Source organism: Pezoporus flaviventris, unplaced genomic scaffold (genome assembly GCF_033815535.1).
Source record: "Pezoporus flaviventris isolate CSIRO_AGI_PZ_B2104156 unplaced genomic scaffold, CSIRO_AGI_Pfla_v1 ptg000036l, whole genome shotgun sequence".
NCBI lineage: Eukaryota > Metazoa > Chordata > Aves > Psittaciformes > Psittacidae > Pezoporus > Pezoporus flaviventris.
The window spans coordinates 33391398-33417207 of NW_026892584.1; the positions used below are offsets into that span (position 1 = coordinate 33391398).

At 36.2% G+C, this 25810-nt stretch overlaps 1 protein-coding gene across 4 annotated transcripts in view; it reads right to left on the minus strand.

Annotated features, from left to right (window-relative positions):
* Nucleotides 1-25810, minus strand: part of TTC7B (tetratricopeptide repeat domain 7B) — a 138785-nt gene that overhangs the window by 35440 nt on the left and 77535 nt on the right. For 2 of the 4 annotated variants that reach the window (XM_061463791.1, XM_061463790.1), the window contains 5 exons: nucleotides 19705-19821; nucleotides 14919-15016; nucleotides 11692-11856; nucleotides 9854-9904; nucleotides 3618-3758 (listed from right to left, as the gene is read on the minus strand). In XM_061463791.1, coding sequence (XP_061319775.1) covers nucleotides 3618-3758; nucleotides 9854-9904; nucleotides 11692-11856; nucleotides 14919-15016; nucleotides 19705-19821 — 572 coding nt within the window. The remainder of the gene's footprint in view (nucleotides 1-3617; nucleotides 3759-9853; nucleotides 9905-11691; nucleotides 11857-14918; nucleotides 15017-19704; nucleotides 19822-25810) is intronic. The other 2 variants (XM_061463793.1, XM_061463792.1) reach the window with 1 other exon arrangement.

Consider the following 25810-nt stretch of genomic DNA (forward strand, 5'->3'; position numbering starts at 1 on the left):
TACCCAACTAGAGAACATGAATAATGCCTTCTGGGTCAAACCCCTCCAGCATTTACGCTTGCATTTTATTGAGAGATCAGTCTATTTTCCAGTCAAGCTGCATAGTTCAGTCCTGCTACATTTCTCAAAGGACCATCACAGCCATTGATCATTTAGGGAAGAGGTCTGGCTTTTAATAATGAGTTACTTGGGAATGCTCTAAATGTAGAAGTAATTTCATTTCACATTTTAAAAAAAGCTTGATTTTCCACCTTTACATTGTATGCCCAGAAATGAAAGGCTGAAACAGTCCATTAATAAACACAAGATGAAGAATTAAAAGCCAGTTACTGTGTTGTCCTGGGTTTAGCAGTAGCAGTCAATTTTTCTTCTTCTTAGTAGCGGGCGCAGGGCTGTGTTTTGACTTTCCGTCTGGGAACAGCACTGATAACACCGATGTTTTTAGTTGTTGCTCAGTAATGTTTACTCTGACCAAGGACTTTATGAGTCTCACGCTCTGCCAGGAAGGAGGGGAGGCCAGGAGGAAGCAGAAACAGGACACTTGATCCAAGCTATCTAAAGAGGTATTCCATACCACAGCATGTCATGCCCAGAGAGGTAACTGGGAGTTACCCAGAAGGGCACTCGCTCTCTTCGGGGTCGGGCTTGTTTCAGCGGGTGGTGTCGTATTCTCTTCCTTTGTTATTCCTCTTCTCATTATTATCATTGGTAGTAGCAGTAGTGGTTTGTGTTATACCTTAGTTACTGAACTGTTCTTATCTCAACCCCTGGGAGCTACATTCTTTCAGTTTTCCTCCCTATCCTTTGGGGGGGGGGGGGGGGGGGGGGGGAAGAAAAGAAAGAGGGGAGAGTGAGTGAACGAGTTGTGTCGCTGGGTTTAAACCACGACAGTTCTTTTTGGTGCCCAACGTGGGGCACAAGGGGTTAAGATAACGACAGATCTGACCAGAGTGTGTCTACTCGTATTTGTGATAAGCATTCATTGTTTTAGATTAATAGTCACTCGTCACAATGCTCATTTTTTGGCTCTCAAAGTTGTTCTCTTGATCTCACAGTTTCAGTATATCATACCTTACTTAGAGCCGGTATTTGCTGTGCTAGTGTTTTTCAAGTGTGGGGCTTGGGCTAAGGTTCTTGTCTCATTGTACTTTATGGTAATGACTTTTAATGCAATAGAATCATTGATCATGAAACTGATCTGGCTTATGTTCCCAGTGTGGTCACCACCTTTATAGTTTGGGAGGTATATAATAAAAGTGCTTAGCAATTAAACATCTTTTTTCTCCTTCTCGGGTGGTCAACCTGTGAAGGAGACATTCTTTTACCCTCCCTGTCAAAAAATCAACTTCTTAGGACTGAATATCATATTAATTTACACTAATGACAGATGGAATGACATGGTGTATCTGTAAGAAAAAGTATCTTCTTTCATTTTCACATCATATTTATTACTTTGGGTAAATATATTCCATTAGGCTTTGCATGTATTAGAACTCTTCCTTGTCTCTATAATCATACAGGAATAATAAATCTCAATTGTTGCATTTTAAGACTTAAAGCTTATTAAAATTCCTCCTTTCTTCCCCCACAGGAAGTAAAACTATACAGGGTGTCAAAATACTTAAATGCGGCATGTGTCTCAAAAGGGAAGCAGTTTCCCAATGCTAAAGCTCACTTTTATTTAAAGAACATGTGCTGTAAAGGTGTTAAGTAATTTTATCACTATTTTCTATACAAATAACCCTTACATACTGATGAAGATACCTTCCAGAATATCAGCTTTTATACGCTCCTGGGAGGAAAATTTATTCTGAATGTTCCTACAGTAAAGAGCCTTTCTCAAGGCTCAGGGCATTTAGTGCAGTAGGACAAGTAACTGAATAGCATGATACCCAAACACTGAAATGCAGCACAAATTGCCAGCAGAAGCATCAAGAACAGCATTGTTCCAAAGTAGAGAGGAAGTAGACTTCAGGTTGCAGTACCTTCTCTGAAGGCAAACAGCAGCTCCCTTTCATTTCTTGTTTTTTATTTTAATTGCTCCCCATACACAGAGTCAGAGCACTCTTCATACTTTGTTGTGTCTGTATCCTGGATCTTTAACACTTGAGTTCATTCTCCAACCCAACTGTCTCCTACTTCTCACCTATGCTTCCTCCCACTTGGAATCACAAATATGGCCTACAAAACCATGCTTTCTGAGAGAGGTATTTTTGAGAGTGGAAAGTGGTCTGTGCAGCAGATTGCAGCAGCAGACCACCAACATGTATGAAAACCTGACTAAGATGTGAGCTAAAAAGCGATTTCCAAAGTGTGTCCAGACCTCTCCTTCGTGGGCAACACAGCAACAGTCACTTGCATGGACTGGATAAGCAGCAACAGGACATGACCAACAAAAATTAAGAAACAGAAAATAATCAGTGGAATAAGGTGTCAAGGAAGGCTGAGAAATTACCAGCATTATAGATGCTAAGAGTTACTGTAGATGGCCATCTGTGATGGTCTATAAACATTCAAAATCAATGATGCCATGACGCAGGGCATGTGACAACACTATGCTCTGGTGGACCTTGCCTTGCTCTAATTTGTGTTGCTTTCGAGGAGCCCTTCCACCCTCAGATGAGATCACTATTATTAATCACTACCATTGCTCTTTCTTTCCAATCTTCTGGGCTTTAACCTACCATACTAATTAATAACTGGCAGACATTGCCTGTATGACTTTCACACAATAAAACTGTTAATGCAAAATACTTAAATTAAAACACTAAGAAATACATCATTGTTTTGGTGAATGTAAACATGAAGAAAATAAATAATTATGTCACTGAAAAATGCTCAGGTCTGAGAGCAGACCAAAGCAGAACAATCGCTGGCTGATTTCTAAATTACACCTTTCTGATGCAAGTATGTGTACAATGTGTACATTTTCAACTGCGTAAAACTACACTGGATCATCATTTTCTGCTTGAAACTTTATGTAACAGCCACTTGTGATATTGCATTTAGCTTGAGGCTTGAAAGAGCATAACAATACTAAACCCACTCAAGATGAATCCACATTTAGAAAAACAATCCTGGCTCTTTGACGTTAATGAAGCTAGAAGGAATAGAACTACATGAGAGCTCATCATTGCAGCTGCAAGACACAGGTTGCTCAGTAGTACTACTACCCATTATTTTTTTTTACATATGCAGTTATTTTCAATTAAAAACTTCTAATAGCAGGAACTCTATTCAATAATCTTACAAATATTTTTTTCCAACAAACAGAATTACGACATCTCAATTTCCAAATACTAAAATACTCAACGTACTTCAGAAACTTAATTCTTCACAGGAATTCTCTTCAAGAAGAGAGTGTTGCCTTTGTTCTACATAAGATATGACGCCACTGATAGCAGCTGCATTATAAACTTATGTCTTATCTAAATGGAGCAGCTCTAATATGCTTTGTCCTTCTTCACTTGCTCCAGGGCTACACATACACCTGGGAAAAATCTGACCTGACAAGTGATAACAGGTTCTGAATGAAATCAGCAGATTTCTGTAAGTCCTTAGGCTAGCAAGAAAGGGGAGGTGAAAGGACAAGAAAGAATTTTACTGTCACACATTACCTGCATGAAGCCATATTTGAGCCAGAGTCATCCAAGGATGCAGAGGTCCCTGTTTAGGGGCACTGCTTTGCAGAGATGATGCAACTTCAGACAGTGCTTGCTCCACTCTGGAAGCTGCTATTGATGTGGCATGGACTGAACCTGTAGAAGTAATAAAAAATTACCATCATAGAAAGAACAAATGTCATACACATTGGATAAAACATCTAATTGTAACCTCCTCAAACTCCTCAAGATTTAATTCACATGAACTGTTTCAGAGAAGGTTTTTGAAATGTCAGGTTAATCTTCCTTGTTATGAAAGCTTTTATACCGATCTGAAAGACTATACAGAAACCACACTAAACATTGTTAACTATACCTGACACACTTTTGGGTTGCTACTACGAATACTCTCCATTAAACCTGACACCTCCTTTCTGGCAATGTATGATCCAAAAAAAGGTTTGTGATGGAATCATAAACTGAAATCTTCAGGTTGCTGCATGCACTTTGATGCTAGTAATTGCTGTGTCTTTACAGAGAGTGCAATTAGAGGATTATTTTAAGACTAATAACAGTAAAAAACCCAGCAACCTAAAATACACAAGATCACATCATACCCCACCACAAATACCCAATTAAACTGTACTAAACATAAACCTTAGCTGATCAAGAAGGCCGAGTTAAAATGCCTTGTGGCAAAAAAGTACTTTGCATAAAGAACATTCCCAAAGTATACTAAATAAAGGATAATTCTCTTAAAATTAAGTATTTACAATTTAGATTAGAATCTCATTGGCAAATACTACCCTTTTCAAAGTAGTGGAATTAAAAAAGCTTCTGTACCTAAAGAATATCTAATGGCAACTGTAATTTGGATAGCCAAGTACTGACAGCACATTTACACTTTTTTTTTTTTTTAAATCAAATCCATGAATATTTTCAGCTACACTCCTTGTCATCTAAGCTTCAATGTATCTCTAGCTGCTTTAGAATTACATATTACAAAATCTCAAACTAACTAGGCCTAATTGGTAAATAATGGAACTGAAATATTTCATATTGGAATAGATGAGAAGCCCATCAGCATATCTGTAATGGTCAAGAATGGTAGGCACCCCAAAAGAAAGTACTGAATCCCATACAGGTTGAACTGTACCCCACAAGCTCATCCTCATCACTAGCAGTTAAGAAATAAACAAAAGCGTCACTCTTAATATCACAGGCTTTCTAAGAATTTTAACAAGAAGGGATTTGCCACATAAACCATACATTCTTAAAGTGTGACAAGATAAATCAGCAAACCAAAAAAGCAGAAGAAATTCCTAGTAGACAAATCAGTGGAAAGAGAAAAGTTGTCTGCAGGTGTGCAATCCTTAACTAACAGGAACAAGGGGAAAGCAACATAGGACATAGTTAGCATTTCATATTTCATTATGAACAAGCAATTGCCCTGAAGACCTGAAACAGTATCTGGATATGGAGTTTGCTTTCCTATACTGGCTAATGAAATGACTCAAACTCCAGCCTGCAATGTTGAACACTTCTTAAAGTTCTTGTTTATTGTCTTTAAGGCTTAACTTCTAAAGAAATATAAAAGGGAAGTCTAAGCAAGAAGCATGTGGAGTGTATTCCAAGAAAAATACCAGCAAAGGTTGCAATAATAAGCATCAGAAATCCCTTTTTTGTCTGAGATCCATTTCTCTAAATGCACGCCACTGCAGCCTGTCACTTCTTAGCCTTCCAGGGACTAACAACGAAAGAGTCTCCTCATCTATCTAGAAGAATTTGTAAAGAAAAGATGTGATTCACTGACACAAAGGATATCATCTAATCCTTTCCTTCTAAAAAGCAAGTATTCAATTTAGTATTGAAAAGGGCCTATATTTTCTATTATTTACAGCAAAGACTCTGGCTGCTGGCCAGGCCACAAGTAATGTCATCTAGAAAGTGTGCTGTTAGATTTCAAGCCTCTAGTACTTAACCATAAACAACATATGGTAATATATTATTAAAACTTTTTATATATTAATTTCTATATTAAAGGAGAACTATGCTGTGATAAATTTCTTATGAGTTCCAGTACCACATACGTTGAAGTTAAAACAGAGTGGATACCAAGTGCTTCCTATAGTAATTAACTCCTATCCTGGACTTTATTCCAAGTGGTAGAAAAAAGAAAAAACATTTAAAAAACAAACAAACAAAAAAATCAATCTTTCTAGTTTGTTTGGTTTTGTTTTTTTTTTTCCAAAGTGTAACTTTTTGAATTGCTTATGTTTCCTATTTAGGAAAAAGGTATCTCTTAACATATTGCAGCAATTAGTTCTCTGAAGAAAATACACCTATATTCAAAGTAATAGTCTTCAAGCATCCTTCAATAAAATTACTAGGAAATAGTTACTTCCTATCTTTCACTAAATTAATACAACTGACATAAAAACATATTCTAAATTAATAATGAATATTAACAATCTAAAATTCAACATGGACCAAGTAACTGTTCTAGAAATCCAGACAGTAGATTTTCCAACACAATCAACTAAATTTAAGCTACCTTTAAACAATACCCCAAATAAATGGATTCTGGGAGTTTAATTTTAAAGACTAACGTTAATCAGCAGAAAGAAATGTAGTATAATCTTCTCCAGGGCTGTTTGGAAATCCAAGCCTTTGAAATCCTTCAATGCTTCACTTCTATTTGAAATGTAGAAAACTTAAGGATGTTGAAAAACAGCAGAAGAGCATCAATAACTGTTTTTTTTGTTTTGTTTTGTTAAAACCCCTCCTTGCAATGGCTATTAAGATAGATATCAAGCACAAGCCTATACAGTTTCCAAAAGGAGGAGGGATAACCTCTACCACAGCCTTGCATATGTAATCAGCACAGCCACTGTACCCTTAATCACACTTTTACATCTTTTCTACTAACTTTTTTTCATTAAATAACAGTAGTCTTTTGACACTGCTGAATGGTGTCTTTCAGCTACACTGTACTCATGCTGATAGCTCTAACCCATACTCATTTCTGGTCCCTTCAGTTAAAACACAATTAGCTTTCATTTTACAGACAATTAAAAATCATTGAAAGATCAATTAAAATCCTGTCTGCTAAAAAGCTTTTTCCTATCTTCCACCAAATTTTATTAAACCCTTTTCTTATTTAAACTAACTTATGTGAAGTATCTGTTCGTTGTTCTAACCCAGACAGTCACAGATTCAGAAATTTACAGTCGCATTACATTCTAAAATGTATAGTAATTTCAACTATAAATTGTAAAGATACATAGTGGTTTGTAAGAAACTAAGGGTAAAGAGAGGATCTCACAAATCTGATGTAGCCAGTTACTTATTTGGAGGTTCCTTCTTGATTTGCCATAATCTCTGCTCTTTCTTCCCACTCTTATCTGTATTTTTCTTTTTCTGGTCTGCATTCAGTACTTTTAGCCAAACACAAACATATCCTCACTGTCAGTGTTACAATTCACTCAGTTGTAGCTTCCTTCAAATATTCAGATAGAGAGTAGCAGTAATTTCCAGTTTAAAATTTTACCATGTCTTTCACACACACAGGTATCCATCCTCCTCTCACACAACTTCCAGACCTGCTGTTACAGCATGATATTAAAGGATAAAAAATAAATAAATTAAAATACTACAAGTAGTAAAGAGAGTTTAGTTTGAAATATAACAGCATGAGGTCTGGAAAAGCAAGATATCACCAAAATGGGTCCTGGCAACTCGCTTGCATTTATTTAGTCTTCTTCTGAAGCTTGTCTTCAAGGGACCGTCTTTGCAAGGTCTAGAATTCACTACTTAAATTACTTACTGATTATCATCTGGAATCACAATCACATTACACACTGCAAAGTGTGACAGAAGGTCTAGGTCTTAATCATAACAAACTGTTTCTAAAACAACAAGGTATAAGCTCCCACTGAAGTTTCCTATAATGACATTTGTCCAGAATTTACAGTTTCTACTCACCGTATTAACACAGCATCTGCAAGAATCATGGCTATAGAATCATTGAATCATGGAATGGTTAGGGTTGGATCATTCAGTTCCAACCTCCCTGTAATAGGCAGAGACACCTCCCACTAGACCAGGCTGCTCAAAAGCCCCATCCAACTTGGGCTTGAACACTGACAGGAATGGGGCATCCACAACTTCTCTGGGGAACCTGTTCCAGTGTTTCACCACCCTCATAGTAAAGAATTTCTTCCTAATGTCTAATCTAAATCTACCCTCCTTCAGTTTAAAAGGATTCCCCCTTGCCCTGTCACTACATGCCCTTGTAAAAAAGTCCCTCTCCAGATTTCTTGTAGGCCCCCATCAGGTACTGAAAGGCTGTTCTAAAGTCTCTCCTGAGCCTTCTCTTGTCCTGACTGAACAAGCCCAGCTCTCTCAGACTGTCTTCATAGGAAAGGTGCTCCAGCCCTCTGATCGTCTTTGTGTCCCCTTCTCTGGACTCACTCAAGCATGCTCCTCCTGCTTTGGGTGCCCCAGAGCTGAACACAGTACCGCAGGTGGGGTCTCACAAGAGCAGAGTATAGGGGCAGAATCACCTCCCTCAAGCTGCTGGTAATGCTCCTTGTAATGAAGCCCAGCATACACTTGGTTTGCAATTCAATCTCAAATTGAAAACTTCTCAACAGCCTTCTACAAACACAATTTAACCAAGAAGTTAAGTCTTCTCACAGTAACTTTTCTTTTCCAAGTCACACCTACAGTGCAATTTCTGTGAAAAACAAAGTGTTCAATTTATTCCTTCAGGCTTTTCTTAAGATAAATATTACAGTAAAGTCTTCATGAAACCCATTTTTTCAAATATTATTTATCGGTCACCCTATGCAAATAAACATGTTATGACTTCTTCAGTTGTTTCCTTGGTCATTTCCCAATACATTCTTCAGAAAATAGCCTAATGGACATGAACTAAGACATGGACTCTATCAGCACTTAGTTGGCATGCAGACTTGCAGGAACACAAAATAAATTTGCTATGTACATCACATTTTCATTCTGAATAGACTGTCATCCTTGATGAAACACATTAATATCAACTGACAAAACTACTATATTAGGATTTCTTTTTATATCATAACAGAGAATATTACTAAACGGTTTTACATTCGTCACGTTTTCAATGTTTCAATGTCTACACAAAATAAAAAAAAATGCTTTAACAGCAATGCTCATGCAGGAGAAAAGAGGAAAACCCCCATGACTTTCAACTTTACATGCATACAAAGCTGGCAGTAAGAACATTAGTGGTGTGACGTTCAGAGAAGTCTGTGCTAAAAAAGTAATTGCATGATGCAAAAAGGCAGTACCTTCTGCAGGACTAATACATCACTGAAGTGCTGCATTTGATAAGATAGAGCAGCAAGTTTAGCCAAATTAAAAATTTTTCCAATAAAATTCATTAAGTGTCTGAGACACCTTTCACAATCACAAATTACAAAGCTAGCCTAACTTATGGTACAGAGTTATGCATGGAGATATTAGTAGTCAGGTATGGGCAGCACCATTTATACAACATCCTCTCAGCTCTTTGAAAAAGATTTTCCATGCTCAGCCACTGTCAGACATGCTGGTTTATGTAGTTTCTTACTTTTCTCCTCTCCACCAAATTGGTCTCCTGTGCTACCTCATTAAAATCTATGAAAAAATACAGTAATAAATGGGAAAAAAAATAATCCTAGGTCATTATTTCACATCCTGGTTAAAGTAGCAGTAACTTCTATTGATATATATTCTTCATTCTCCCTTATTTAGCTTGGCTTCATCATTTCATTATTTTAAAGTGTACTCTAAAGAGATTTATTCTACAAACAAAATTTGTACCAGAAGAGAAAGCAGTAGTTTATTATGACTCATGACAGCAGTTGCAATGTTGCATTCTGCACCAACATACTACTTAGGAACAGGAGTGGCATAAAATCTCTAATAAAACATTCTGGCAGCTGGCCATTATGCTATATAAGACCTTCCTAATATATCTTTACTTGCAGTCCTCTAGAAATGAATACTGCCTCTTTAATTATTCAATGCAAGTATTAGTTGAGTGCATTCAGATCTTGTAAGGTCACAGCCCTTGGGGTGACTGAATGGGCAAAGAGCATCAGCTTTGCTTTACACACTACCAAACTTCCACTACTGATGGACAAAACATATATGTTTTGTGGTAAAGCAAAAGGTGATTTAAGTCCTTAGGAAATTAATAAAACCCCACAGTGAACACTACTTACAAACTGAAAAAAGGGAGTAAAAACCATGAAAGTAAGCATCTGATGGATTGCCTTTGAACAGATCAACCACAAATTAAAATCCAAAGTATGAGGGAGGGGATAACCCCCTCAAAACAAAAAACAAAAACAAAACAAGATAAAAACAAACAAACAAAAACCCCAAAGCAAAAAAATCCACCAAGAACTCCAAGAAAGCCAAAGGATTTTTGATAATCTTCAAACTGTAAATCAGGTTTAGAGCATTTTAAAAGATAAAAAAAAAAAAATAAAAATAAAGAAGATTACTGTTTACAATAAATATTTTCACAGAGCCTTTGCTACATCTCTAAAATAATGTTCTGGTTCAACAGAAATTGGAAGTTAAGTCAATAATACAAAATGCATTTTGCTTCTTTCACTAGAATAAAAATTGAACTAAGCAAGATATAGAACATGAGATTTTCAGGTCTGGTAACTATACTAACGTGCAAATCTCTACGTACTCAAAGATAGAAAGCTTTCACTTTCATCAATTATTTACACTATACAAAGGACTTCAATATCTGGGTTTTTTCATGGTTTCACTGCTTCTCATGCATACGATGGAAGCTCCTTTCCCTTAGGACACAGTAGGCTGGAAATAGAAAACTTGGGCTTTACATAATCTGTGCTTGGGCTTCTGCATTCTTTCAGTTTGCCTTCATTCTTGAATAGGTTTGTATTAACTTGTAGCTCTGCAAAGAATAAGTAATTTAATGCTAACTGGGATGTAGGTCTGCGCAAGTTCAACTCAACAATGCCCAAACCTGTAATAGCAATCAATCAGCTAATCAAATGCTTCAAAAAGAATGTCAGACTTCAACTACTTAAACTACCATAAGGCAAAGATTTCCTGGAAGGAAGCACTTTCCTTAATTTCTATTTACAGGCTTACATGTGGGCTAGTGATTTCAAAACTCTCATGTCAGCTATTTTAACAAATGAATTTTGCTAATACTCAAAGATTTATTTTCTACATTTTGTTAGGAATTAATAACTTTAACATGATATCAGGTAAATGCTAGGTGTCAAAAACTAATTTCTTAAAATTGGATGATAGTAAATGCAGTGACAAAACCAGCACTATGCATAAAGCATAGGAGAAGTTCACAGAAATTAAAGAGTTAAAAAGAAATGGCTGGAAAACTATGCTGATTTTACCCTGCCACCTGAACTACTCTGGCAGCCTTACTGTACAGTTTGTACAGCATGTTTAAATTGGCATCATTTCAATGAAAAGAACGGTTCTTGACTTGAAACAGCGCAATGCTGATTGTCACTGTTCTAATACCTCTGAATGATTCCAGTATGCCTTACCTGCAATATGAAAATACATGTTGATATTTAGGCAATTTTTTTCCTTCACGTGAATTTTCAGGGAAGGTTTTGGATGCAATTAGCTAAAGGCTTTCTGAAAATAAATCATTAAAAACCATACAGATAAGAAAGAAATTCTGTGGAAAGGACAGGCTTGTTAGGCAAAAGATGCCAGCAATGTAAACAATTTACAGCAGTAGGTGCTACAAAGCATTCTTGGCCAATAACCTCTTTCACCAAACCCTATCCTTTTCTATAACAGTCATGAGAACAGAGTACCAAATACATCTGTAACTTTACCTCTTTTGGGGTCAATATGACAGTCTGCTCTGATGAAACTCTTAAAACACATTCAGTATTGAATGAAGAGCATCTGAACAGCCAGATGTCACTGACACTTTGTTGAAACTTCAACTGTTTAAACATGGTTTATCAGTTATGAAGATTATCTGAAAAACACAGCACAAACTAGCACCCCCATCAGGAATAGAAAGCCACTTTACAGCGAGAAGGTGAACAAGGCTCAGGAACTTGGTCACAGCATGGAGAGGCTGCATGGGGCCAGACAAAGGTATCTGGTTTAGGATGAGGATGAGGAAGATGAGAAGATACAAACAGCTGGAGAGGAGATTCTGTTCTTGAGAGAGAAGATGAGGAAGTATCAGAGGCTAAAAAGCGAAACAAAGAGAATGATAAGGGTGTGGTGGGGCAGGAAAGAAAAAAGATCCAACAGGGTTTAATGGACTCTAGGATGCCAAAAAAAGCAAAGCATTTATTACACCATTCAGTAAGATGAAAATGGTTTGTACATAAAATAAATACCACTTTCTCTGAAAGCAATGTAAAAAAAAGAAAAAATAAAAATGCCCTGTACTCACATTACTCTCCTTCCATCCTGAACTAGATAACCCCCCCCCCCCCCCAAACCAACAGAAAACTGCAACCAATACACAATGAATCAAATAATCTGTTTTTTAAAAGACTGAGTACAACTTACCTTAACGAAAATAGCCAACTGAATCTCAAATGATTTGCATATGGATATCTGCCTTTGGAAATGTGATTGTTTCCCTGTCAGATTTTACTTCAGTGAGCAAAAAAACTTTTTTTTTCTCCATATTTATTTTCTTCAGCAATAATACAAATATGGGTGCATGCCACTCATGACAAACTAGATGAAATAGAAGGCAGCCACTCATGACAAACTAGATGAAATAGAAGGCAAACTTAAAGTAGATTTGGCAGTTGTCAGTCAGGGTATCAGAATGTAAGAGTCTAGCCTTGTAAAAAATCCAAAATACCCTTTTTGGATACTTCAATGGTAACACAAATTTGAACTTGGATCATTTAATAATTTCTGATTATGGAAATGGAAAGCGCTCTATAAAAACTGTTTTGAAAGACTTTTTTTTTTTCAAATTCCAACTTGTGCTTAATTGATATACTCATTACAGCTAAATGCATTTTTTTAAAGGATTTCAGAATTCAAATTGCAAGTACACAGTACTTCATATATGAATTTTAGTTTTCATTTCTTGGAGCTCAGATTGGCCAAACTCAGACTACACAGGCATCACCATCATCATCATCATCACAGGTGGCAAGCAAAATTAAGAAGGGGAAAATTTCTTATGTATATACACACATAAATGCATATACATGGTAGCATTACACTGTATAAAGAGGAGGGGAGCAAACATTTCTGTCCTAAGAGAACTTTCCACAATACCCTTCCTGAATACCCCTATTTTAATATTTATTTGTCAAATTCCTTATGCATTTCTAAACACTGGGGAGCCACAAAATCTGCACAAGAGCTCTTTCAGCCTATAAAAGTCTCACATTTTGACCATCTATCGTTTCTGTGATCTACCATTTGTGAACAATGTTTTTTTGAGAGTCTGCTTGAAGTTTTCTCATTCAAACACTGACAAGCTTGACTTCTTTTATTCTTATATTACCGTAGCCTTTTAATTTCTGCAAAATTTTTACATAATGTTCTACATGAAGAATCTTGGATAAAACTTGGATATGGAGCTATTAAATGTATACTACTGTGTAGATACAGTACATAACAAAGCTGTAGTCCTTACCAGAATTTGAATATGGGAATTGTAACCAGGTTTCTTCCGCTAAAATTAACAATTAAAACCCAAACAAACAAACCCACCTCCCCAGCAAAATAGAGACACCCCTTCCCCATCCTCACAATTGTCTTTTATAGGAAATATAATCAAATAGGGACACCATATATTTAATTTCCCACCTTGTCCTCCCTGATAGTAGAGTTAAGCTGCAACAACACAGCTAAGATTCAGAAAAACAGACTAATTGGAACTTCTAGAAAAATCGGAACATATGTATAGATTAATTTTTCAAATCAAAGTATTGGCTGCAGGATCTGAATTTGGGGCTTCTTGGAAAGCTCAATCTTTTGGATAAGGGTTCATTTTTATTTAAAAGCATGCAGCCTTTAAAAAGCACCAATTCATTATGCTCTCAACTGTGGCAGATATAAAACAGGACACCCCAAAGTGTGTGACTACATTTGTAAAAAACAAAACAAAACCCCCAGAGCTAACCACAAAACACTCCCACAACATGCCCCCCCAAGAAGCACTCTTTTGAAGGCATAAAATAAATTGCCTATTTCTATCTATGTATGTATCTGTAACCTTTAAAATCTATTTATGTCTATAAAAGGAAACTATGAACTAGATTAGAACAGAGAACAATCACTGAATGCTAGAATGTTATTGCATATAATTATATCTGTAGGAGAAGACAGAAACTCCACACCAGGGCAGCAAGGTACACTATGCCATGCTTCAGACCATGTCATAATGCAATTCTTTGAAATCAGGTCACCTGATCTTTGTAATCAAAACTGTTTGCCACTATAGCAAGCACAGAACACTTTCTATTTATTTACATGATTTCAAAATTGAGTGAACATTCAAATCAACTTCAACTTTCAGAAGTTAAATATCTAAATCAGATTTTTTTCTACTGCATAATTCTGATATTAAACAAAGAGACACATGACACATTTCGATGCATATCGATTGCACTGTGATAACTGAAATAGGCAAATTATATATTAAAATAAGTAAATTACAGGTTAAAATAAGAAAATTACATATTGTAAATGTTTACTGATACACAATAATCTTAGCTTTTGTGTAGTGCACCTGTGCACCATGACTTTTGATGTTTATCAAAATGTCACAGTATATATGACTTTTAATAAATTATTTTTGTTCCTAATGTCAAAGCTATGTCAACTCACCCATGTAATTATATTTTAATAAATATCAAATATTTTAATTAATTTAATTAATTTAATTCAGGTTTTTTGATATTAAAAGTTTTCTGACATTTTTCTAATTTATGTTTTAAAATAAAATATGTGCAAATACTGAATGGAAAGAAATGCATAGGACTTCAGCAAATAGGCCAATTCAGCATATTAAGTTTGATCCTTTGCCTAAGAATATACCACTAAACTCAGCAAGATCCATACTATAGATATTTTAATTTACAAAGAACATAGTGCTTCATAAATAAAAAAAGAAAAAAACTTACACTGCACAATATCTATTTCCACTTATATGACAACATTGAAAATACTATTTCATTTTGCAAAATAAAACAAAAAAAAAGAACATATGTAAAATCTAGCTATAGCCAGACCATTTTACCTATTCTATTTTTCATATGCAGTTCTTACCTGTTTCAGGATCACTGAAATCTGGTAATGTAATTGTATTAAGCTGTCGTCTATCAGCAATAGCTCTGTCTAACAGGCTGCTCCCACGTCCAGAATCACTGTAGTGAAGTAGAGAAATTGTAAGATATTAAAATATAAAATTATATACTGAGATACAACTTGCATGCTACCCTCCTCCTACAAAGATTCTTTCTATAAAAGTTCTTGCTATGAACAAATTTAGCACCAAGCACCACTAACCACTCACTGTGCATTAAGCCAGCTGCACTAGAACAGAATTAAGCTGAGCAAAACTAAATCCATATTTACTTCAGCAATTCCGTGTTCATAATTAATACAACCATGAAAGGAATACAGGCTTTTAATTTGATTCATAGCTAACAGCACTACAGAAAGGATTTATTGTACCTTAAACCTTTGTATAATACGAGGTACAGCTCTCATAGAAACCCAAGATGGGAGATGCGAGTTTGAAAACCCATGCTTTTCCCAGACTGAATAGAAACACTAAATTCAGGACATCTAATTTTAGATAAAGAGGTTATCAAGATGTCATAACTACATAAAAAGGTATCAATTTTATCTGTAGATGTTTTTTGGGGGAGTGTTTAGGTTGGTTTTGTTGTTGGGTTTTTTTGTTCTTGCTGTTTTTTTTTTTTTTAATACACGCACATATTAACTGCCTAATGTTGAATTTGATCCTGTTAGCACAGTAGGGGCATTTTGAACACTTTCAACACCTCAAAAACCTAAGCAGTGGTTTGCACTGATTGCTTCTGTGGACAAATGCACTTAAGTTTCTACTTTAGTTGTAGCTCAGTATCAGTCGCTCAGGCTTCTTATTGATACACTTACTGAAAAACTAATTGCTGCTAGAACTACTATTAAAGACACAGCAGAAGAACAGGGACTGAAGAACCAAGTGCTCCTTCTCTTTAAGAAGAGGTGAGTATTGAAACATGTTAACAGAAGAGTGTGAGGAAGCACACATGGGCACTCCTCCTTTAACATTATATAGTTAATACAGTAATTTCATTTTTAGGATTATAAATCAGGAACTACTCACATTCAATTAATACTTATTAAAAACCCTCATTAAAAAAAAAACACACAAACTTAAAAATAATTAAGCTTTAAGGCAACTGGGCAGTTAGCCTAACTTAGCAGGCTGCAAACTTTCATCGGATCCTCACCAAAGAGAAAAACTCCACAAAATTCCTAGCTTTAAGGAACGCCTGACAGACGTTAATCTAAACTGCAAGACTGGAATTCAGTGACTCTTTCCATTTGCCCTAATTTTACAATCTCTGCTTTCCAAATTTGAACTGAGAAGGCAAGAAGCCTTTCAGCAACTCTTCATAGTTGCACACTTCAAGATATAATCTCCTCTCGTTGTACAGCTGTTACTAAAATGGTATAAATAAAATTTTGCATTACCCTAACGTTCTTGCATGAATGATTTCTTTACAAAATGATACTATTACAGAAATCCACAGGAAACACAAGGGAACATTCTGGGACACACACTATCAGCTATAGTTGTTACATCAGTTGCTGCATATTTTCTGGTAACCGCTGTGTTAATTACTTCCTCAATCCACAAGGAATGACATGCCAAAAGCTGCTGACAAGGAGAGCCAGACTTAGCATAAATATCATCTAAGCACAGCACTGGCATTGTGGTTTGCTTTGTTTTCCTAATACAAACTAAGAACTGGAAAAGAATTGAACTATTTTCTGATGAACTTCAAGCAGCAAGCTAAGGATGAACATTTAAACCTTCCAAGCCTTGTACCACAATGTAAGTTTTAAATTCACTTTAACTGCCTCATGAGCAAAACATTTGTATGGCAATGAAAGACAAAAAGAAATTGTTCTAAATCAGCTGAACAAAACTAAGGCACAGTGTTGCACTTAGCCCTTACTTTATGTGGTATATCTAGTAATACATAATTTATTTTCATTATTAAATTATTGAGGACACTGAACTCAAATTTACTCCACAAAATCTGATTAATTGCAGGAAGAAATATTTAACATAAAACACTGCTTATCAAAAAAGTTCTTATCTGATTAGGAAAATGAAACGTCAAAATTAGTTTTCAGTCTAAATCAGAATAGAAAAAGATGATTCAAATAAACATAAAAGATACCTAAACCTTTGAAAAAAAAAATCCAACATTCTATAAGGGGTTCAAATTATTAAAAGACCTTTTATTATTGGCACAGAGATGTATTCAAAAAAATCTTCAATTATTTCCAGTGGGAGACTGGATCTTCAAACACTGCTTTTAAAAAAAATTAACAACAAAAAGTGTGTTAAAATTACAGAGGCTGGGAAATTTAAGTTTTCATAATAATCCTGCATCATCATTCTTCACTACATCTGGAGTGCAGTTGGGTGAATAGAACTTCCCAGTCACATTTCAGGTCCGAGTGATTGTCATTGTTTAAACCCTGTTGTCAAATTAGCCATGCAGTCCACTCCCCCTCCCCCCCTCCCCCAGGGGGATGGGGAGGAGAATGGAAAGAATGTAACTCCCACAGGTTGAGGTAAGAACAGCCAAGTAACTAAGGTATAACACAAATCACTACTGCTGCTACCACCAATAATAATGATAAGGGAAATAACAAGGGAAGAGAATACAATACAACCCGCCGAAACGAGCCCGGCCAAGCAGTGAGTGCCCTTCCGGGTAAGTCCCAGTTACATCCTGGGCATGACATGCTGTGGTATGGAATACCTCTTTGGTCAGTTTGGGGCAGGTGTCCTGTCTCTGCTTCCTCCTGGCTTCCCCTCCTCCCTGGCAGAGCATGACACTCACAAAGTCCTTGGTCCGACTAAACATCTGAGCAGTAACTAAAAACATTGGTGTTATCAGCGCTGTTCCCAGGCTGAAAGTCAAAACCACAGCACTGCACCAGCTACTAAGAAGGAGAAAAAATGACTGCTACTGCTAAACCCAGGACAGTGATAATTGTTATACCAGTCAGACAGATCTGACTGGTATTCAGCCCTTAAATTTTGCATGGATCATCCAAAGAAAGGCTACATGCACTATTTGTCATAATTCTGAATATGTGATTCAAAAAATCTGTCTCCTTTCATAACGGCACCTATCCATATCTCCTATCCGTTCCATTCCAATTTGATTTTAATTTGTACCATTAACCAGAACTTCAGGAAAAACTTTAGATGTCAAGATAAAAGAAAAAAAAAAAAACAGTAAAAACTATCAGATGCAAAGTAGTCCTTGTTAACTTTTCCAGTTACATGTTTTTGAAGAAGAAAGTGAATTGAGAGCTTGCAAACACTGCTGTTTGAAGCTGACATAGCCAGAGTAAATTTTCACTGCTGATGTCCGCGGGAAGCTTAACTTAACGAGTATTAACACAGTTACCACAGGAACAACAACAGAAAAGTAACGACAAGCCATGATTAGAGCCCTGAACTGTGTAGAGGACGTAACAGCAGAGATGGAAGGTGAAAAGCTGTGCTGGAATACATGCAAAGCCTCACTCAAATTAAGCTTACATGTAAATGGTAACTATTCTGCACATCGTAGCATGCTGACAGCAACTCTTAAACCCCCATCCTCACACATACAACCAGCCAACTAAAATAAAACACCACCCACTAAATTTGAAGATAAGTTCTCTCCCGCTGCTAGTTCAGTGATTTTGAGTTGAAAATAATTCAGCTCAAATCTTTCTAGTTGTTGATGTACTTGCTTTCTATAACCCCTGGGTTCTGTTCCCTGCTCCACAGCCCAGTGTGAGAATCTCAGTGCACTGTGGCTCATGCAGGTCTCTTCCTAGGCTTTTTCTTCCACGCACTCCTGCTCTGAACTACTCACTCGCTTGCTAACGAGAGAAGCAATTTTCTCTCTATGGCCACCTCCCTCATCTTCTTAAAAAGATGCATGTGTTTATGTAACTCAGATCAAAGTAAGAGCAAAAGCTGAACAGATAATGTTCATTATACTGCCATACAGGTATCTGATGCCATCTGGAACAAAGCTCTTCTGCTGCAGCATCTCTTCTCCAGAAACTATCAACCCTTCAAACAACCAAACAATAGGAAATTCTGCTTGTTCTCTTCTCCAGGTACTTGATAAACATGTTGAATACTACCAGCATAGATTTCTGCAAAGTGGCCTCCCTGTTTATTTCACAGCTTATATATATATATATAGATGGCAAAGGATCTTCACAGAAGCATTTTGGAAACCCAAACAGGACAATAACAACTTGTCTAAATAATTCTTAATGCCTTTGAAGAACTTACACAGGTTCATAAGCAGGACATCCCTTCAGAAAAGGGCCATGCTGGCTCTGCAAGCACATCGTATTTATCCATGTGACCTCTGATGTTTCTATAGTCTTAATTAATGCCTAATCCTCCCACATTTTTATTTTTTTTTTTTAAGTCCTTGAACTAAATTTCCACTATGGCAATCTTTCCACTAGCCAATATAAAAGGCTTTATAATCCATACTGTGGAAAATACCCCAAGAAAATACCAGCACATTGAGTCCCCATCCCATAATCAGTCCTCATCACTGCACAGTTTATTAGCTTTTGGTGCACCCTACTTCACAGAACTCTGGGTAGTTCCTGCATGTCTATCAACAGGTATCTTCCCACTTCAGTCTCCAGATTCCCAGAGGATTAGTTTGTTCATATGAAATACCAGACCAAATAAAACCAAGACTACTGACCTTATATTGCCCTGAAAGGCTACTGAGGAAGGCATTGAGCAACCTAAAATTCTACAGCATCTTACCTTGGGTTAGTGAGATTGTAGCACGACTTCCAAATCTGGAGCATATGTTTGCAGGTAAGGAGTGCTTCATCTGGGCCTCTGCACAGAGACTCCAATTTGACTTTTGTAAACAGTAATCTGGTGAAAACGGAAAGGAAATTAAAAGAGAAAGAAAAGATATTCCAATTCAAGCAAAACACTTTTAAAGATAGCCAACAGCACACCAAGCTGGAGAAAACAACTTCAAATACAGTGTTAATTTAAATAATTGTTTCACAAAGTAATTACAATAAGGTCAAATATCTAACATCATCAAAGTACCTGTGCTTTGTCCAAGATGGCCTATTCAACCAGACAGAAACAACAGTTGACAGGATATTTTACATTTTTTTAAAGCAAGATAATATAGCTTAGTGAAATCAGCAGGACCACTAAAACCAGTACTTCATACATCAAAGGGAAAAGAGACACCTTCACTAAAGAAAATCTTAACTACTTTAATAAAAAAGGAAATTATTTTCCATTAACTGCTTCAGATGACACTTTTATAACATATAACTCACAAAAGAAAACTCAGTACTGATGCAGATTACTTCCCTATAATATCAACTTGTGCTGGAAAAGGCTATACTGAAAATGGTAACAGTAGAACAGACAGATTCATGGGAGGTACTCAGCATTGGTAAGGTCAAGAGGAAAATGCAGATACACTCTACAATATGTTTCAATTAGCAGTACTAAAATTAACATTTGACTTGAATTTTGAATATTTTCAACATTTACAAGTGGCGACCTCAAGAAAGCACATCATTCATCAAATATGCAGTAAACTATTCATAATGGAATCAAACATGTTTCCTGAAAGCCACTATAAATTAATTCTGATTCCAAAGTTGATGTTTCTAATGGCAGCAAGACAAGTGCGTAACCTCCTAAGATGATTGCTGCATATTCCTCTTACATTCCATGTATTAGAAGGTTCTTCATAGAAATTAACTTAGACGCCTTCCTGAATAATTAAAGAATATAAATGCAGTGTGACAATAAAGGAGTTAGTCAATTGGAATGAACTTTTATAGGACCCACAGCATCTGGGAACAAACAACATGCTAGAAAAATAATAATTTAAAAGCATTTTTAGTAAATTGCATGATTAAGGAGCGCAAAGCAGGAGGAGAGTATGTAAATAAAACTGTTAGCCTACTTTCTGTTTTTAAACCAGGTGTATTTTACATTTTATTCCAGTACAACCTTAATCATACTAAGTGAAAAAATTGTATGATTGGTCATATGGTTTGTGTGGGAATACTGAGAAGGGTGTAGAGGGTGGGCATGTGTGAAAGCTCAGTACTTTCCTATCCCAAATACAAACTTTGAGGCTGCAAATAGTAACTGAAAACTGCCAGAGGGTTTTCTCAAGAAGAAATGACATCAAATGCCTCATCAAGTTACAGTAGCTAAAGCTTTAGTGTTGCACTTAAAATCCTTTGCAGAAACTACCCAGCATGTAAGTTGAAAAATGAATCACACTAATTGTATAATGTGGATCTGAGGAGGAAATGAAAGGCAGGTTGCTAAGTTAGTTTAAGAAAATAAGGAGTCTCACCTGACATGATGTAGGAATGTAGAACAGAATAATCAGTTACACTAGTTTAGCTTTCCTCCTATCAATAGACAATTTATATTTCATTTGTCAGAGCAATCTTCTCTACATGTTTAACTGTGACTATATCGTTGGAAGTAAAAATGTCCAGATCTGTCCACAATTTTACTTAAGAGAGAAGGAAACTCAACAAATCTCATCCTCCTCCACTATTATATCTATTCTACCCTTAACACACACACACACAGACACACACACACACACACACACACACTGCCCAAACAAGACCTAGGCATCAAAACCCACATCCAAAATCACAGGAATCTACCTCATACAATCCCTTTCCTGTTTCTCTGTATGTAAAAAGAAGACAGTACTTTCTACAGTTTGAAGAGCCTATAGAAGTTGAATCTTTTAAAATTTGTGGTCATAAAGCACTACAAAAGTTATGGAACATAATACATTCAGAAGCACTGAATTTACAAATTATTCTAGGAAGAAGATAATCATAATATATACTTTATTATGCACAGTTTACAGATCAACTGAATTTACGTTAACTAACTTTAAGAATTTAAGACTTTCTGGAATCTTGTAGCAGAGAGAAGGCACATGGTCAGTAAATCACTAAAATTCAGGATGCGAGAGCTGTTATTAAGTGGGAGATACAAAGGGATGGGATTTGATTATTATGAAATGACTTAAACACGTGTATGAATTAGCAGGACCCTGTGCAACAAAAATGTAGAAACCTGGACTGCTAGTGCAGGATTAAAGGGCAAGATAGCAGAAGACAAATATACTTGGAAGAATTAAAGCAACACATCATAATTTGATGCTTTTGGATGCACCTGGTACACATGAAACATCACCCCCCTTTGATATGCATTACAGCAGTCAAGGGGACTGGATGGTTGCATGTTTCCTCAAAATATAAACAATAAAGTGTGATTGAAGAATATTTCTAATTCTAATAAAGGCTGAGCAATTGTATCTAATGGGCAAAAAGTACACTGGTGTACGATTATAAACATTAAAAAATAAACTTTTGAACAGAAAAGGTTGCATTTATAAAGCCACATGGAGCAGTTTGCCTGGATCCAAGAATTATTTTTATCATAAATCACAAAATAACTAAGACACTTCAGAAAACTGAGATGGGATGTCCATTCACAAAATGAAAACCTGCTAACTAAACGTTAACTTCAGAAATGAGAGAAGGAAGGGATGAAAAAGGAAGAAGACAATGGGCAGAAGGAACACCATGCGACAAGCAGGTCTCCCAAATTAACTTCTTTCTTCTGATTTCCCCTGAACTATGGCTGGAGGTACAGGTTGATAGCTATCTAGATAAATAAGCAGCTTAGGGACAAGTATTATCAGGAGAGGTTTAGAAACCATGAGGCAGATCATCTGAAAAAGCATTTTCTGAATGGCCAGCATTAAGCATCTGTGGAAACAACTCCTCTGGAATACAATCTGCACTATGGATACAGAGACTTTTAAACTTTACAGGGGCATTTTCATACTCATTTTTAATACACCATTAAATTAATACACTATTACTATTTAATACACTATTAAATTAATACACTATTACTCATTTTTAATACACTATTAAAAATGTTGCAGAAAGGATAAAAGAGATAGGATGATGAAAATGAAGCTGTACATTTTGTAAGTATCATGAATTATCTGTTTTTGTCATTCACAGGTTTAAATTACTGGCACACAGCACAGAAAAAAACATGACAGACTAACCACAGCATAATAGGACAGCACCCATGACTAAGCATGCAAGTACTGAGGAACAGACAATATTCAAAATAGAAATGAAGAGTAGAACAATGTGTATCAGCAACATGTCTAACTGGAATAAATTTAAGAAATAACAAGAACAGAAATCTGTTTGTGTCAGATCCTTTGGGAAAGGGAATTAGATAAAACAGGTTCTCTTATAGACATTATAATAGTGGGGCATTTGTTACAGAATCAGTGTTTGATAATGGATGCAGATCTTTAACATTAGATAAAAATAAAGTGTATTGTATCATTTTAGGAGACTAATTACCCAGACACAAATCAAACTCTGAAGTGGAAAGTCTAGTGATTCTTGGAGCTAATAGCTGATAAATTTTTGAAATAGCTACTGAAGCAGCAAATTACTCCATTACTTCAAGACTGTTCTCACTAACTAATGAGGACATTATAAAACAGCTGCTTGTAACCCAATCCATGTATTGCTGGATTTTTATTTAAATAAAGACTGAAAAATCCCCAATGGGTTTATAACTAGGTCCTTGAATTTCAGTGGCCTACAGCCACATAATCTGGAAACAGAGGGTAGCAAAGGCATCTGAGATACAGCAGAAGCCTAGCATTTAACACAAAGATGCTAAAATGTTTAAAGATCCGCTGCTCAGTGTATACTAGACAGAGATGAGATGAAGATTAAGGATAATAAGGAATGAACCTCAAACCTCCACCAAAGTCCTTATCTGTTTTCTCAGATATGAAAACAATGATAAATGGAAAATAGGAACACTTTCACAATGATGAGAGTTCATGCTGTCAAAGATAATCCACTTCTCAGAATTACAAAAAGTGACACAGAAGATTAGTAAAAATTAAAAGAAAATATCACTTCTGTAATGACTGACAAATAGTAACTATTTCACTATTTCACTAATTTTTTTTTAAGAGGAAAGGCAGAGATGAATATATCTTAATAACATGCAAAAAAAATAATCTTAACATACAAAAAATAATACAAGAATTGCATACAAAAAAGTGAAAGGAGTACCAGATAACACTGTTAATGGAAAAAATGGGTTATAGTTCAAGTTTAATAAAGAGATGTTACAAACAACCTTTGTAAGAGTTACTCTAAACCAGAGCTGCTAAAAGCCAGATTCATCAAGGTAAGACAGCTGTGAAGAGTGCAGATGCAATTCTGGAATGTATTCACTGCAGCAGAAAGAGACAACACCATTGTACAATATCCCAGTGAGACCACATCTGGAACATTATACACAATTTTTGTTGTAACAGAAACACACACATGAGAAATTTCAAATTGGAGCAGCTGCAGAAAAAGGCTGCAAGGGTGACTGGAGACTGCAGCCAAGAAGAGGTAAAAATTCTATCTATAAATACAGATGAGACAAGCACCATGAAGGGAAAAGAACAATTTATCTAGACGATAATGTTTCCACAAAAAAAGAGTACATATAAAGGCCATACAGACTATTAAAACATTAAAGGTAGAAATTAGATCTTAAGATTATAAATGAAGTTGTAGAAAAGACTGCTTCCTCACAGCTTGTTTTGGATAGGTGATTTGCTCTACCTCTTCTGCAGTCTAACTGTTCCTAAGATACAGCTGGTAAGTTCATGAAAAGTATTACAGATAGGACAGCTGTAATAAGGGAGACTTGTGACTTCCTAGGTTCTTGCCAGTGCTCTATTTCCTAATCAGTACAAACTAATCCATTAAATCATGATCTGAAGCTTTCCCTATCAGCCAACTAGTGTAATTTGTAGCAGGGTTAGAATTTGTGAATCTCCAAAATAAAACTGGAGATCTTATTTTCAGCCAGCCTGTTTCACTTTTTGAAATAAAACCCCCAGATGCTTGTGATGGTGTGCTCTCCCTGCCACCTTTTCTGCTTGAGCAACAGCCACCAGTGGTGGTCCTGATGGCTGCATCTGGCTTAAAGGCCATAAATCTTGCTCAACAGCTAAGGGCTAGTTGAGCATGTCACAAACCAAAAGTATGGCTGGTATGCAAACACAACTGTAAGTCAATCATCTTACTCCATAAATAGTGGACAGCCTAGGGCCCATTACATTCTCCTGCATGGTAGTGGGCTGCACACCAGGATGCCCCCTTGAGTAGGGACACCTCACAAGGTTACTCCTTGAGGTTGAGAGAATCCTTACCATAACAGATAGTAAGTGATTTACAGCATGTTAAACTTTGAAAACATAGCTACGTTATAGAAAGGACTGACTGCATACATATAATCCATTATAAATAAACTACTGAACAAGTCTGGACTAAGTCAATATCCAGCCACACCTTCTGAGGAGTTTAGAAAGCAAGGGATTCCTTACAGAACCTCATGACTTCAACCAGAAGGTCTCCCTGACAGTTCATCTGATCCTGTCCTCTGCAGTAAATAAGCAAGTATACCTTACCATAGAATTTTGTTAAGTCACTGTCTCATTTACTATCAAACTCAGTTAAATTGTTTTATTTGTATCAGCAAATATACTGCTACGTCTCTCTTATGAGTGAAGTGTCACTTCTGTGACGATGCTACAACCACCAGTTCCCTTCCACAGCAAAACTCTAATGTCACAACATCAAGAGAAATGAATTTGTCCAATACTAGTTTATTAAATAAACTTCTGTTTGGTAGAATGAAGCAAAAATTCGAAGCAGTGAAGACCAAGGTCTGCTATGAGACAAATATCACTATTAGTGAACACTACTGAGAACTCCTAGCTCTTTCAATGAAC